Consider the following 15,082-nt stretch of genomic DNA (forward strand, 5'->3'; position numbering starts at 1 on the left):
CAAACCCAGCCTCCATAATTGCTTCACTGGGTGGCAATGGCGTCTCTATTTTTGAGGGAGGTGTTATACTGCCCCCTGCTGCACAGTATGAAAACTACCTACAGCTTCATTCATTCATTGTCTGTGCTGCGGGGAAACTATGTCTCAGACCAAAATTATGTCTTTTAAAAAGTTTGTATTTGTGTTTTTTTTATATGACAGAGAAGTCTGGTTTAAAAACCCAGCAAATGCCACAAAAACATGATTTTCCCCACAAAAAATGGTGAGACAGCAGGGCCGTTGCCATGCATACGTCTCTACTGGGGCCCCGCTCCCCCATAACCCTGCTATGTTCATGAAATGAACAACATGATTAGTCTATTTCCCTTTGCTGAACAGCTTTTACAATTTCTGAAACTAAAACACCAGTAGATGAAGGTTAACCCATAAGAGCACAGCGTGACATATATGATATAGACATTTTACATCACTTTACTGGAAAAAAAACGCTCCAAATCCTGATTAACACAACCTGATGCTTGTGTGTTGCCCACTTAATGGACATCAGAGAGAAGAAGATCACACTATAATAATTCAGACATAGCACAAATGTTAAACATTCCTAATTTTTGTTTCTTTTACATTTAGTTAAATAGACAAATATAGCTCATCATAAAAAATGTAACTTTTCTTGCTATATTTTCATGGGCTGGGTCCAAAACGGTTCAGGAAACAGGCTCTAAGAAAAGAAATTACCCTTCTTTTGTGTGCCGTGAAACAAAAATGTAATTATATAAAAATATAATATAACAAAAACTAAAATATAAAAAATAACATTAAATATCGAAGAGAATATAGGAATCATTGTGAATTCAAAATAGGTAAAAATTATAATTACATTTCAGGATGTGGATCTAAATGCAGTCTGGTAACGTCATTTTGAGGTCACCTAAATTTGGGGATAACCTATTAATGAAAACAACATAAAAAATCAAATTGTCAAATTTTACTAATATATATATATATATATATATATATATATATATATATATATATATATATATATATATATATATATATATATATATATACATATATATATATATATATGTTCCTTTGGAGAAAAAGAAGATAGTTGTTTAATAATGTGCTTGAACAGATGTGTTGTTGGAAAAATGGCTTTGAAATTTATTTTCCAGTAAATTTTCATTGAGTCGTGTTGTAGCTCTTATGTTAAAACATGTTGGTGATAGATGTTACAAACTTAATTCCTTTCTAGTTAATGCATTAAATTAAATGACATTCATAAGACAGGTTTTAGATAACTTAGCTAACGTCATCAAACAATAAGACCCTGCTTAATTATTTATGATATTTTTAACCCTATAATGCTGAATCCTTTTTGATTGTTTCTGAGACCTTTTGCATTGTTTTATGATAAAAACTTGATTTGAAATATTGTTGCAAACAGTCTGATAGATGTGTTCTGTCCCCCTGGTGGATATAATAATACAATAATGCATTACCATAATTTACATATATCACATGGTAATATATGGTTAATATACAAAGAATATGATTATTATTTACTTTTTGTCAGAGGGCCAAATAAATACTTCAGATTTTACAAATTAGATTTTTCTCTCCAATTTTCCTTTGGGTTGGGCTTTAAGGGGTTAAAAGTGGAACATTCTCCTGTCTTTTATTTTAACCTTCTGTAACATGATGGGACAGCATTTGGTATTAATATTAAAGTTTTTCAAGCCTCTTGCATTCAGGTTTTCAGATGAAGTTACAGAGAATCTAATAGCACTGAATATGTCAAGATAAATGACTGGAAAGGGCTAAAATATCGACGTAGCACTGACACGTTTCACCTGAGTCAAATAATTTTTGGTAATAATCTGATAAATTTATTATATTTATTAATATTGTTGTCCCTAAATGAAGTCTAACATGCTGCTGTGTGTTGAGATGCATTCACACCACGCTGAGGTCAGTAATTTTTACTAAAGTGAATCGAACTGCCTGATCAGCGTCATGCAGTAACAACAACTGCTCATTAGATGGCGATATTTCCTGAAATGTTTTCTCACTCGTAACAAAGAAGAAAACCGAGCTCATTGATTGGCCAGGACTAAAAATGGATTGGTAGACGATGGAGCAACTTTTTCTTTTTGATGTTCACACCAGATTCAGTTTTCACTCGCAGGAGAGGAAGCAAAATCAGAAAGAACAATTGGATGATCTGTTTGCTCTTCCACTGCAAGCTAACTTTGCCAGGGGTTACTTAAGACGTTTCCACTAGCGGGTCCATTTTTCACTGCCGAAGACTGGGGGAAAAAAACCCCCAAAATATCCAACATGAGCCTGGCATTAGGGTCCCAATCTTACCGATTCAATCCAAAAGGGTGGACTTTGACACACTGACAAAAGAATAATCACTTCCTGCACGACCTGGCACAAAGCACACAGTGGCAACAGCTCCATGTTTAAATACATGTTAGATTATGTGTTGTTTAAAGCGAGAAAACAATTACAAAAGAACATAAACTGCTGGATGTCCTCCACTCTCCTCCGTTCCCGTGGTGTTCTAGTGTTTTGTTTTCTTCATTGTTATAAATAAAGGAAAATGTTGCACTGCTATGACATCAAGGCTATTACATAAAAGACGCATCTATCTCTATCCAGCTGATATGCCGCCTACCAGGTAAAGGTACAGTTGGTTGTGGGAATGCAACGGAAATCAGGATTTACCAAATCAAACTGCACCAAACTGCCTCGTACTGACCCGCTGGTGTAAACGGGGCTTTAAGTGGACCAGAGTGTGAGTTCACACTGCTCCAAACATCAAACTGTTCTGTTTGTGAGTTTTTCCTGCCTCCTGTCTGACCAATCCAAACATAAACCATGTAACAGCTGAAACACCTGGTGCAGGTATGGGAAAAACCGTTTCGCACCCTTTTAAAGGGATAAAAAGGTTGCCAAGGACTTCCATCATTTTCATAGATAGTAAGTTGAGAGCAAATTGGAGCTTTTATATATATATAAAAAAAAAACCTGCTGAATTTGACTTTCTAGATGATCTTTTTGAGAAGTTTTTAATTAGACTTCTATCTTAATAAGATGTGAGGAGGTTAATTCATGCAAAAGACAGAAACAGACATCACCATAGAAACAAGACAGAGCAAGATTTTTTAAAATCATTTTAATTTAATAAAGCACTAAACATGCACTGCTCTGAGATGTCTGGGAGATATGTAATGGATAGGATATAATTTATTTCTGCGCTCTAATTACAAGCCCATTAAAACAGAAATAATAACCTGATCATATTTTAATGCCAGTATCTTTGACAAGATAAACGTTGAAGTCATTGCTCCCTCTTGTGGTCACAGATAAAATGACATCTTTTCTTTAATGTGCATCCTCAGGAATCCCTTGCAAAGCCATCTTTTCTTTCACTCTCTGACAGAAAAGATGACTACTTTCTGAGGGGCCGATGATTTTAATGCAGGAATCCTCAAAAATGTAAAGGACATTACTTAACCGGGAGTTCACCTCTTCGCAGATCCGAGTTAGCCTCTGCTTATCTGGCTTGCTGTAAGGGATTTCGTGAACTCGTAGAAGAGATTGACAAACATCCATCAAAGTGTCGAGTTCTTCCAAGGTGGCCCCAAGGATCCTCAAGGCCTCTTCGGTTGGTTGCTTCTCAGTCAGCAATAGTTTCATTAGGCCACCTCTTTCAACATAACTGAACATGTCCTTCGATAGACCCCTGAAGCACCGGTCCCACTCCTTCTTGTCAAATTTCTGGAGATATTTGAATGTGTACAAGTCGACCCATATGTCCTCGAAATCCCCCTGGTGGAGACCTCTGGTGTCCTCTGAGTCGTTCAGCTTTGAGGTGTAGCTGCTCATACAATCAGTGTAGTTGTAGTGTGAGCCTAAATGCTGCGTCTGTCTGGTCTCGGCTTCTGAAATCCTACCAGATATGTTGTGTTTTTCTAACAAATGGTCTTCTCTTGGCTGTTTGTGTGATTTCTGCTCTACAGGGAAGGGGTCGTGGGTCGACAACGAAGACCCAACTCTTGCATTGGCTTCCTCCCCAACCACTTGTCTGACACTGTTCTTTGTTCCTCCATATTTTGCAGATATGTGACGACTGCCCTGAGCTTTTAGGGCTTTGTTTTCATCTGAAAAGCTCCTTCTCATCCAGCCGTCATCAGAAACTCGTTGCCTTGAGGAATTACTTTGTGTCTTTGGTTTTTGAACTCCTCTTGGCTCATCTGACCTGACTGATGGTGGTTCCTGTTTAGGTTTGGTACTGCTGTAGTGCTGGACGGCAGGGCTTTGGGCCGAGGGTTGTAGACAGCTGGCCCTCTCGATGAGGTCCTCTCTCAGGGCTTTAATGGCAGAAAAAGGGCCCTCAATGGCGGCTTTTCCCTCCTGGGGCAAAGATCTGAACCGTATTGATCTGTGGGCTGATTGTAGACTGTCTATCAGTGACGCCTGATTGCTGCCGAACACGGAGAGATCCACTGTAGCTCTAGGAACGTACAGAAACACCTGAAGGACAGGATCACATCTCAGTCAGCATCTTACCTAATGAAACTCAATTGTTTTGCTTCAGAGTCCATAAATACCTAAAGTCTTGTTTCCACCCAGAGGTCCAAGTCAGTGCGTATTATTAGGATGGGTGACAAAATATCCAGTTTGACCTGTACTAAATGGTTTTGAGATCAACTATTTGGGGTTCCAATCTTACAGATCTGACCCTAAAGGATGGAGCTTGACACACTGCAATTAACTGATTGGCCTAAAGAATGGCCTTTTCCTGTGTGGCTCGGCAGAAAATATGAACCGGAACATCTTTATGTTTAAACATATGGTGGGTATTTTGCTTTAAAGCCACATGCCAAGACGAAAGGACTGCTCGATGCCCACCATCTTCCTTCTTGGTTTCTGTCACGTTCTTCTTTAATATAATTCAAGGAAAATTTGGTGCAGCTATGACATACTTTTTACATAACTATTCGACCTATCAGCCCCTCTTCAGCCTACGACATGTGGGCTGATTTACAATTTAATAGATTCACTATAATAAAATAAGTGTCAAACAATTATGATTTGTAAATGTTCAAAACTTATTTTTTATAATAATTAAATGACAGAAACTGGGGCAGGAACATAAAAGTCATAAAATTTGGGCAGCAGGCCGTAAGTCTGTCCTCCTAAAGTATCCAGGCAATAACCAGTAAACACCAGAAACAGCAGGAAGCTAGCAGCTAGCTTTGCAGCTGCTGTTGCAGATTGTGAGATTTACTCATCAAGTTTGAAGGCAGCATTTTGTTTTTTATGGACATGAGAATAGAAGAGACCTGGACAAGACTTACTGCATATGGAAGCTGTTTAAAGGCCAAATAAAATCTCATACTAAAACTATAAACATGTGACAGCAGCTCTCTTCGGCCCAGTTAGTTGTTCAAACACATTTTTCCTGAAGATTCCAAGGAAAAATGTAAGATAAAATGAAAAATATGTTTAATATGTGTTGGATTTATTTATGGCTCAACATAAATAAAACATAACAGAAATTAATTTAATCATTTGATTTAATGGAGTAGCCAGTGTGAGTAAAAGAAAACCTCAGGGGGGAAGTAAACAGTTTGTGGAAAAAGTCCTTATAATCAAATGGTGGCATCCCGAATCGTAATTTAACAAAACAAACCCAATAAGATGGCTCAACCATATTGCCTGGCAGGTTAGGGTACAGTTTGTTTTGGAGATGCAACAAAGATCAGGGCTTACCAAACTGTTCCACCCTGAGGTGAACCCCTTGGTGGAAACCAACATCATGCCCATACTTACATCTCTGCTGAAGGGAAACACAGTGAGGAGGTAGTTTTCCTGAAACTCATCGTCAATCAAGATGTGTTGCTTCTTTTTCACCACTTTTTCTGCATCTGTGAAAAGTTTGCACTGGTTTCTATCAAGTTTGCCATCGTGACTCCTCCACACAGATCGGCAGGGCATTTTGCAACATGTTTAACAATAATGTTAATTTTTTTTAGACATAATCAAAGGTAAGATCAGTTCATTGATAACTTGCGGACATGATAATTGATATGAGATAAATATGACCCATAAAGCCCAGAAAACAGATTTTCAAGCATTGTGACTTCTCTTCTCGATGGTGCTTTTACTTCATGCTTAACATTTTTATCTCCTTGTTGTTATAGGAACGCTGTTCTGTATCAAACATATTTAGAAAATATTAATCTTAGAGAAATTCTATGTTTAAATTCATATAAACTTGGGTACAACTGCTCCCCCTGCTGACAGAAAAATGGAAGTTTTCCAGTACTGTTCCCTTTTTAAAAGGGTATCAAAAGTACCATAGCAAATTATTTATAAAGCACTTTACAAACAACAATAAGGATGACCAAAGTTCCGCACAATACATGCACAATGATCCATTAGTTAGGAGAGATGGGCGGCTAACTAAAACCAGTTGCAAAACTTAGAGGAAGTAGCTGCTTTTTCCAGCAGCAAAACTTGGATGCAGGATGTATCTGTCAAACTGTCAGGGGAAAAGTCTGGCATTACTGTTACTGAAGAGGAGGATGAGGAGAAGCAGCTGAGAAGGTGTGGGTTCCTAATATCCTCAGGGCATGACAGCAGTTTGGAGAGTTTAGACTCATTCAGAGGCTGCTTCTGAATAATGACCGCTGCCAGCTCTGCTTCAGGCAGAGCAGGAAGGAATTTGACACCAATTTAAAATGTATCACCAAATGTAAGCATCCGATCTTTCTATAAGAAAAAATGTATGGAAATTTGTCTGAGTTGGGTGATTTGTTGGGATCTGCCAGACTCCCTCCAACCAGATGTGTCAGCATGTTGAAACAGAGCATCAGTCTGACCATATTTTATGCTGTAATTCAGTCATTCTCAGTAATAACGGTTATCTTTTTATATTTTTATTTCTTCATCTGTTTCCTTCTTATACATATCTGACTGGTTTAAGCCAAACAAAGCTAAAATTAACCAGGTAATAATAGTCATGAAGAGAGGTAATTATAGACCTTTCCTGACAAAATGGTGCGAATGGATGTCTCTTCACAATGATCATTTACCAGCTCTGATTTGACTTTCTGTTGTCTTTCTATCACCTCCCACCAGTCTGCCCATTCTCCAGGGACCTCTGCAGTTTCTCAACTACTCGCTCCTAGTGATGTGTTGATCATGACCGAGCCAACTCATTGTAGTGAACAAGAAAAACAGATTGCTGATCTTTAGAAGGGGCGGGAAAATATTTTGATGGGTGCGCTATGCGGTCAGTTCCATTAGAGAAAAGATGAGGCCCACACCTGAAGGAAGGGCCTCTTAGAGGACAAGGAGTGTAATGGTACAGAGCAGGTAAACAGAACATAGATTTAAATGACAAGTGTGTCAGTATAAAAATGGAGGAATTAGTCAGTCTAAAGTGGCGTAATGTTCCGATTTTGGCCTTTATGTGCTTTATTTACTTGGTGTGGTTCTGTGTTTAATTTTTTTGTTTGGTGAAAATATTAAATGTTACTGTTTTATAATAAAAAATTTAAGATATGTTCAAAAAATGTCTTAACTATGAAACAAACTAATTGTTAATTTGAAATTAGACTGAAACAGAAGTTCTGAGTGAAACTACATGAAGAACCACTTGGAGGCTGAAAGAGTTGGTTCAGTTAAGAGAGCTGAGTCGAAAGAGACGAATCTTTGAAAAGAACCAAACTTCCCATCACTTTTCAGACCAACAACCCTTCCTTCCTTTTTGATGATGCTCAGATTGAACTTCAAACGTCTTAACCGTGTTTACATGAAAACACACGCTGAGTTGCTGCCGCTTCATTGGCTGATTAGATGTTTGCATTAAACAGTTGAACAGGTGTATCTAATAAATTGGTCAATCAGTGTGGGGCTCAGGCGCACAGATACAAAATTCAACAGGATGCTGAAGAACACTTTCAAGAAAATAGTCGCTCCCCCCAAGTTTTTCCCCTTTAATGGCTTTATATCGTCCCCCCTATTGATAAACTCTACAAATAATGATTAAACAAAACGGAGGAGTGGAAGTAATATTTATTCAAATGTGTTTCTGTGATGACCTAAACTTTGACAAAACTTGTAAAAGTTACATCTGTTTCAACCGTTGTACGTCAAAAATACGTGCAAACGTTTGTTCCGACGTGCTAACGTCTGCGTAAAGTCGACGTTTTGGGCTATTTTTAAACTTGGTAACGTGACGTCACTTCCTGTCAAATATTGCACGAATTTGATAAAGAAAAACTTTGGAAGCGTTTTAAGGTGGTTAAAAGTTTCACTAACTACGTTTGTTTGTTTGGTTCCGTTTTAATAAAGGTTACCCCTCCGTTTCTATAAATTATATACATGTACCGCATTTTACAAAGTATAAACTTGTACATCATCTCGACTGATGTTTAGTCATTTTTAAAAAACGTAATTTCACTCGTAAATCGAAATACGGACAGTTAAAAACCACCTTAAAACACATACATTACATAATTTTAACGTTTAATGCGGCCCATACTCAGTCTAGTACAGGGGTGCCCAAGTCCGGTCCTCGAGATCCACCGTTCTGCTGTTTTTAGGTGCAACCCTTCTCCAACACACCTGAATCAAATAAGTGGCTCGTTAGCAGGCCTCTGCAGAGCTGAATGACTTGCAAAAGAGGAATTCAGCTATTTGACTCAGCTGTGCTGGACAGGGGTTACATCTAAAGGTTGCAGGATAGTAGATCTCGAGGCACCCCTGGTCTAGTATATTAACTTTCATCGGATTCATTTTAGCTGCATATTTACCTTCCGCTCTGTCAAAAGTGATGAACGCAACTCCTTCCATGTCGACGGGGAACTGAACCCCAACCACGTCCCCTCCATCACTCCTTTTCACACTTTGGAAGTGAATAGTCAGCTTGTCTGCCATCCTGTTTGAGGGTAACACATCGGGGACGCCGGACACGACCACCGTCCTGCTGGTTTCCATTATGGATGCCAAAATGACGCCCACTTGGCATCAAGACTAACAGCTAACCGCGGTCTTTTCCAACCACGTTCATAACACGGTTGCTATAAACACAATTCGGATCCTAACTAGTTTCACTTTCACGCCATTTGAGGCGCTGTAGTGTTTACATTTGACCACCAGGTGGCGCTGTTTATCCATCGCCTGACGGCATGGACTAGTTTCTGCGCCTGCGCGCACACGAGCAATACCAGCTTTTTGGGGGGAAAAAAGTATCAAGACTTGTGCTGGAAACATTTATTATCATCAACCAAAACACATAAATTAAGAATAAAAAAAAAAAAAAAAAAAAACCACACCATTCACACCGAAGTCCAGACAAACCAAACCAAATCCAACAGACTCGTTTGCATTTTCTTGTGCATATAAACATTTTAATTTAATATATAAAACAAAGTGGCCTGGTCAAGTGCAACAAACAGGTATGAGGGATTAATAAAAGAAAAAAAAATCAGGCCCTGTCTGATACCAGTCAAATCTCCATCTTGATCATTTCAGTGCAAATGCAACATTCACTGTGTTTAACGGTGACTTTAAATAATTCAGGTAGTATATCCATTATTCAGTGTTTCTTATCGTACACGCTCACATTGTACAAGTTCTGCTGCAGCATGTCGTCCGACGACAACCATGAGATAAATGCTACCCAGTTGGATGACCCAGCTGATGTTCATGATGAAAGCAGGAGAAACAAAAATACTTGGAGTGATATGAACGCTGAACTTGGAGGCAACTGCAGGTTTTTATGAAGTTGAGTTGGTGCACGGACCTGCTGACCAGGATGTAAAAAAAAAAAAGATAAAACAAATCAGAACTAAAAAAGTGAACATTCATACTTCAAACATTTGATGCTTTGATTTGGACAGAATCCAGACTGAGGCAGCAGAGGCAGGTGATCGGGATGTGCGTTCGCGCGGCGCTCCTTCGGGGCCAGAACGTTGCAGCTATGAGCCGGTTTTGTCTGAGTCGCGCAGCTCTTTGTGTCTGGCGCTAGTTCTGAGTTTAGAGGGGGCTCGGAGCCCGCTGTGGGTGGGCTGTCTGGAGGGGAGCATGGCAACGGTCGGGTGTGATGAGGCCAGGTGTCCGCTGGGAGCGTCTCTCGACCGGGGCTGGATCGATTCGCTCCGTTTGCGGAGCTCCGCCAGGAGCGGGTGGGAGTCCGTGCAGCTGATCCCCTCTGGAGGATGTGTTTCCAGACTGCTCACTGCAGACACAGACAGACGGCACCGTGAGCGCCGGAGCCCGTAAACAAAAAGACCTGCACCATCGGGAGGCTGAGATAACCCAGTGCTGTCAGCTTTGACGCTTGGAGCCAGGACGGCCAAACCCATGTTGGCTGAAAACAGCCTCGCTCTGACTGTCAGATCAAATGCGAGTGTGTGTGTGTGTGCGCGCGCGCGAGTCCCACTGATTGAAATGTTGACGAGCGCCTGAATAATGTAGAAATCTCACTGAGTGCAAAGAAATCGCAGCGCTATATCTGAAATAATCAGCACATTTCTGAGGGCTAAATACTGCCGGGGCTGCAGGTTCCTCTGCCAGGTGTGATTTCTGCCTGCTCTGTACTTTATTCTGCTTACATTCACAAACAGATGCTTCCCCCCCCCCAACAAATACACAGCGCTGCAATAATCTGACAATAAAAAAAGTGATTCTAGTCTACATAATCTGCTAAACTGTCAAATATCAGCAGGAGTTTCCATTTCTGACGAGGTAAAAGAGGCACGTTTCGACCCCGCTGCTATCGTCCAGCCTCCCTCTGGGCTTCCTATTACCTGCATCACCTACACTGAGATCAGAAGACAGAGGTTTTCTGCTGGTCTTCCTCCCTTGACCGCCACGCAAAACTCCCAGAGGACCCTGAGGAGACAGGATGGATGGATTCAGGATAGAGGAGGAGGATTTGGACGTAGAGCGTGTGAGGATGTGTGTGTGTCCTACCTGGTGTTTGGTTACCATGTGTGCCGTGTGGATCAGCGGGGGTCTGATGGAGGGTTTGTACTGCAGAGGCTGGCCCAGTAGAGAGTAGTGCGCTTCACCTGAAGACAAGCAGACAGAAATAAACATCACGTCACCCTACATGTATGTTACGTGTAACTTTGGGGATTGGAAATTCTGATTTACATACAAACATGAACATTATTTAGTTTTAAATCATAAATAAGATCATTTCCTGTTCATTAGGGCTTCTAGGCATGTAAACAGTTACATACGTGTGCAAAAGTCATCTGATGTGGACGGAAAAACTGCATGCATGCAGAGTTTTACACATGGTGCGTTTAAATGCTGTTGGGGAGATGGGACACCTGGATGCCGCCTGATCTTTTTAAAGATCTAAAGATAAATAATCAATTTATTCGTCTATCAATCAATCTAACCACACACAGATCATCCATCCATCCACCAATCTGTCCAGCCAACAACCCATCCATCCATTCATCCACCTATCCATCCATCCACCTATCCATCCATCCAACAACCCATCCATCATCCATTCATCCATCCACCCACCCACCCATCATCCATCCACCTATCCATCCATCCAACAACCCATCCATCATCCACCTATCCATCCATCATCCATTCATCCATCCATCCATCCACCTATCCATCCATCCAACAACCCATCTATCCATCCATTCATCCATCCACCCACCCACCCATCATCCATCCATCCATCCAACAACCCATCCATCATCCATTCATCCATCCACCCACCCACCCATCATCCATCCATCCATCCACCTATCCATCCATCCAACAACCCATCCATCCATTCATCCACCTATCCATCCATCCACCAATCCATCCACCCACCCACCCATCATCCATCCATCCATCCACCTATCCATCCATCCAACAACCCATCCATCCATTCATCCACCTATCCATCCATCCAACAACCCATCCATCCATTCATCCACCTATCCATCCATCCACCAATCCATCCATCCAACAACCCATCCATCATCCATTCATCCATCCACCCACCCACCCATCATCCATCCATCCACCAATCCATCCACCTATCCATCCATCCAACAACCCATCCATCATCCATCCACCCACCCACCCATCATTCATCCATCCATCCATCCACCTATCCATCCATCCAACAACCCATCTATCCATCCATCCACCAATCAATCCATCTACCCATCATCCATCCATCCATCTACCCACCCATCCATCCATTCATCCACCCACCAACCCATCCATCCAACCATTATCCATCCATCCACCTACCAACCCATCCATCCAACCATTATCCATCCATCCACCCATCCACCTACCCATCCATCCACCAACCCATCCACCCATCCATCCATCCACTTACCCATCCATCATCCATCCATCCACTTACCCATCCATCATCCACCCATCCATCCATCCACTTACCCATCCATCATCCATCCATCCATCCATCCACTTACCCATCCATCATCCATCCATCCATCCATCCATCCATCATCCCTCCAACAACCCATCCATCATCCATCCATCCATCCACTTACCCATCCATCCATCATCCATCCACCCAACCATCCATCCATGTAACCATCAAACCAATTATAGGAGAAAATCTAAATACCCAGATATTCCAGTTTTCCAGCAGCACTTAAACGCACCACGCTTACAAGGTGAGAGGAGTCTAAAAACTCATTCTGCACTCGGAAACTGATCAGTGTGAATCCAGTTTTGTTCATGCACATTTATGTAACGATCTGTATGAACAGGAGCCGTCTTAACATGCAACGATCGTGTCTGTGAAGGTAAAATAAGTCAAAAATTCATGTTTGGGCCGTTTGTAATGTGTGTGTAAATTTAACTTGTATGGACTTGAGCATAAATGTGCAGGAACACAAATCCTATGCGGAGGCCAGATGACCTCTGACCTTGTCCACTGTGGCAGAAGGCTGTAGGGAGCTGTGGGTGGTGGGACAGGACAGGCATGGGCGAGATGCCGGCTGGGAGGCCCTTGATGCTGGGCGGCTGGCACGGCGAGGGAGTAAGCGCCGGGGACGAGGGCAGGCTGCTCTACAAACAACACAGAGAAGAAAGAAAAGAGAAGAACACAAACACTTTCATTTAAAAACAAACTATTTCAAGTCGTTGCGCTGTTCGAGTCATTGCTTTAATGTCCCATCCACATTAGTCCCACTAATGTACCATTACACCCCGATGCTGGAGACTATTTCCTCCTCATTTTCAGGGGTCTATTTATACCCACGTTGAACCTGCTTGGAACGGCGGGAAGGCTGAGTCTGGCTCAAGGCGACAATCCTCAAACCTGCGTCAAACTAAATTAGCTTTTAAATTGCTTCTTGTGAGTGTCTCGACTCGCCGCCGCAGCAGTTCTCCGTCTGACGCTGCGGCGGTCCAGTTAAAACGCTCGACGGAGCTAATTAAACGTCAGCAATGTGGTGTTTTCTGTCGGTTTGTACCTGCGTGGTACTCAGAGGCGGGGGCAGGTCGGCCGGCCGGCGGCTCCGCTGGTGCTCGGGGGCCGAGTGCTTGTGGCTGGGCTGCTTCCTCTGGCAGGGGGAGGGCGCTCGGGGCTGCTGGCAGGGGTGCGCCGTCATCTGCAGCATCACCATGCCGCCGCTGGGGGCGGGGGGCAACAATCCTGCAGCAAGTCAAGGCAACACAAAAGAGTTCATTGGTGGAAAAACTTTCCATCTTCCTGCTAAATCCTCTTCAACGACTCCAAATTCATCTAATGACACATAAATGTGACTCATGAAGCAAAAACATCATTTAAATCTGCGTTTAATTAATATCTGTTTACTTTTAGCTCATAATAACTCGGCTCGGCCCACGCCGCCGCTGACTTATCGAGTAATTCCTGAACACAGTAACGAGGACAGCGGATATTTGGACTTAATCCGCTGATTATTCCCGGCCCCGGTCTCGCCAATTAAAAGTGTTTACCGGTCACGCTGTAGGTGAGGCCGCCGCGAGACCTTCAGCTGACCTCATTACCGACGGGCTGGAGAACGACGGCCCCCTCCGCTGCGCTCCCATCATAATCAGGCATGAATAATAAAGGTCATTATCAAGGAGCCGGCCCCACCTGGGTCTCTGGACCGAGACTCAACCACGAGCCAGATCAGACACGGAGGGTTTGTTTGTTACGTCTCCTGTCCTTTAGACAGGATGTCTCGTCCCTTTAGCCGCCAAAGGCAGAATCTTTTCAGCCAAACTGGAAATAAAACGGGGGTTTGGAGATCAGCTGATTGGTTTTCTTACTGGTTTGCTCAGCGATGCCAGAAGAACCTGAAATCTTGGAGTTTGTTAGAGCAGTTTTTATGAGCTAAACCTGGAAATCTCCTTCGTCTTCATCACCCGCAGACTGGACTGTGGGTCTCAAGATGCTGCTTGTTGCTATGGCGCCCACTTATTCATGCAATCGGCTCCATTTTTACAAACCGAACACATCAGAGATGGTCCAGTTCTTAGCTCTGGTCTGAAGCAGGGAGGCAGCCCCTCAGACTGCAATCCGGCAGCTTTTCATTGTTTCCCTGCTCCAACGCACCTGACTGAAACGAATGGGTCGTTGTGAAGAAGTTCGCATTTAGCCATTTGTTTTGATCCAGGTGTGTTGGAGCAGGGAAACAAAAAACTGCGGTATTGCGGACCTCGAGGACTGGAGTATGAGACCCCTGTTCTAGATCAAGAAACATCAAAGTGATGTTATCGGCATATCGGTCCTGGTAAGTTACGTGTTTAATCATTTCTCAACGGAGGATCTGGTGCAGTTTGGAGCCGAACAAATCGTCGCGCAGCTTTAACCAATTGCCAGGAACTATCTTTAACAGCACCACTCCTGACGTGTCTCATGCACGTCTCAGGTCTTTGAGATGCTCCGTCTAGACTTCACGTTGACGTAAAAAAACAGAAGGTTCCAGAATGTCACAAACTGCAACAAAAGATGCTCCGATGTCTCGCAAACAACCGGTTTCCACGCAGAAACGGCATGGATGTGTATGACGAGGTGTGGACGAACTTATTATCTAAA

At 42.4% G+C, this 15,082-nt stretch overlaps 2 protein-coding genes across 2 annotated transcripts in view; both read right to left on the reverse strand.

The window, feature by feature from the left end:
* Positions 1-3,250: 3,250 nt before the first annotated feature.
* On the reverse strand, positions 3,251-9,141 carry rbm43 (RNA binding motif protein 43). Its single transcript, XM_079263946.1, has 3 exons — positions 8,841-9,141; positions 5,851-5,945; positions 3,251-4,548 (listed from the first exon to the last, which is right to left on the reverse strand). Exons 1-3 carry the CDS (start codon positions 9,022-9,024, stop codon positions 3,397-3,399), a joined length of 1,431 nt encoding a protein of 476 aa, XP_079120072.1. The 5' UTR covers positions 9,025-9,141; the 3' UTR covers positions 3,251-3,396.
* Positions 9,142-9,377: 236 nt separating this feature from the next.
* The window catches only part of LOC306773998 (R3H domain-containing protein 1-like), a 63,062-nt gene continuing 57,357 nt past the window's right edge, over positions 9,378-15,082 (reverse strand). The window contains exons 22-26 of the mRNA XM_079263963.1: positions 13,509-13,690; positions 12,960-13,101; positions 11,005-11,102; positions 10,839-10,923; positions 9,378-10,267 (exon numbers count right to left, since the gene is read on the reverse strand). Of these exons, the coding sequence (XP_079120089.1) occupies positions 10,008-10,267; positions 10,839-10,923; positions 11,005-11,102; positions 12,960-13,101; positions 13,509-13,690 (767 nt within the window). The 3' untranslated portion in view covers positions 9,378-10,007. The remainder of the gene's footprint in view (positions 10,268-10,838; positions 10,924-11,004; positions 11,103-12,959; positions 13,102-13,508; positions 13,691-15,082) is intronic.

The sequence above is a fragment of the Telmatherina bonti genome, assembly GCF_933228915.1.
Source record: "Telmatherina bonti genome assembly, chromosome: 24".
NCBI lineage: Eukaryota > Metazoa > Chordata > Actinopteri > Atheriniformes > Telmatherinidae > Telmatherina > Telmatherina bonti.

Excerpts from the sequence above, each read along its gene's own strand:
- rbm43 (XM_079263946.1), bottom strand. The coding sequence starts at position 9,024 with ATGGAAACCAGCAGGACGGTGGTCGTGTCCGGCGTCCCCGATGTGTTA. Across the intron at positions 5,946-8,840 it reads CACTTTTGACAGAGCGGAAG|ATGCAGAAAAAGTGGTGAAA; the intron begins GTAAATATGCAG and ends AACTTTTCACAG. Across the intron at positions 4,549-5,850 it reads TGTTTCCCTTCAGCAGAGAT|GTGTTTCTGTACGTTCCTAG; the intron begins GTAAGTATGGGC and ends CCTGTCCTTCAG.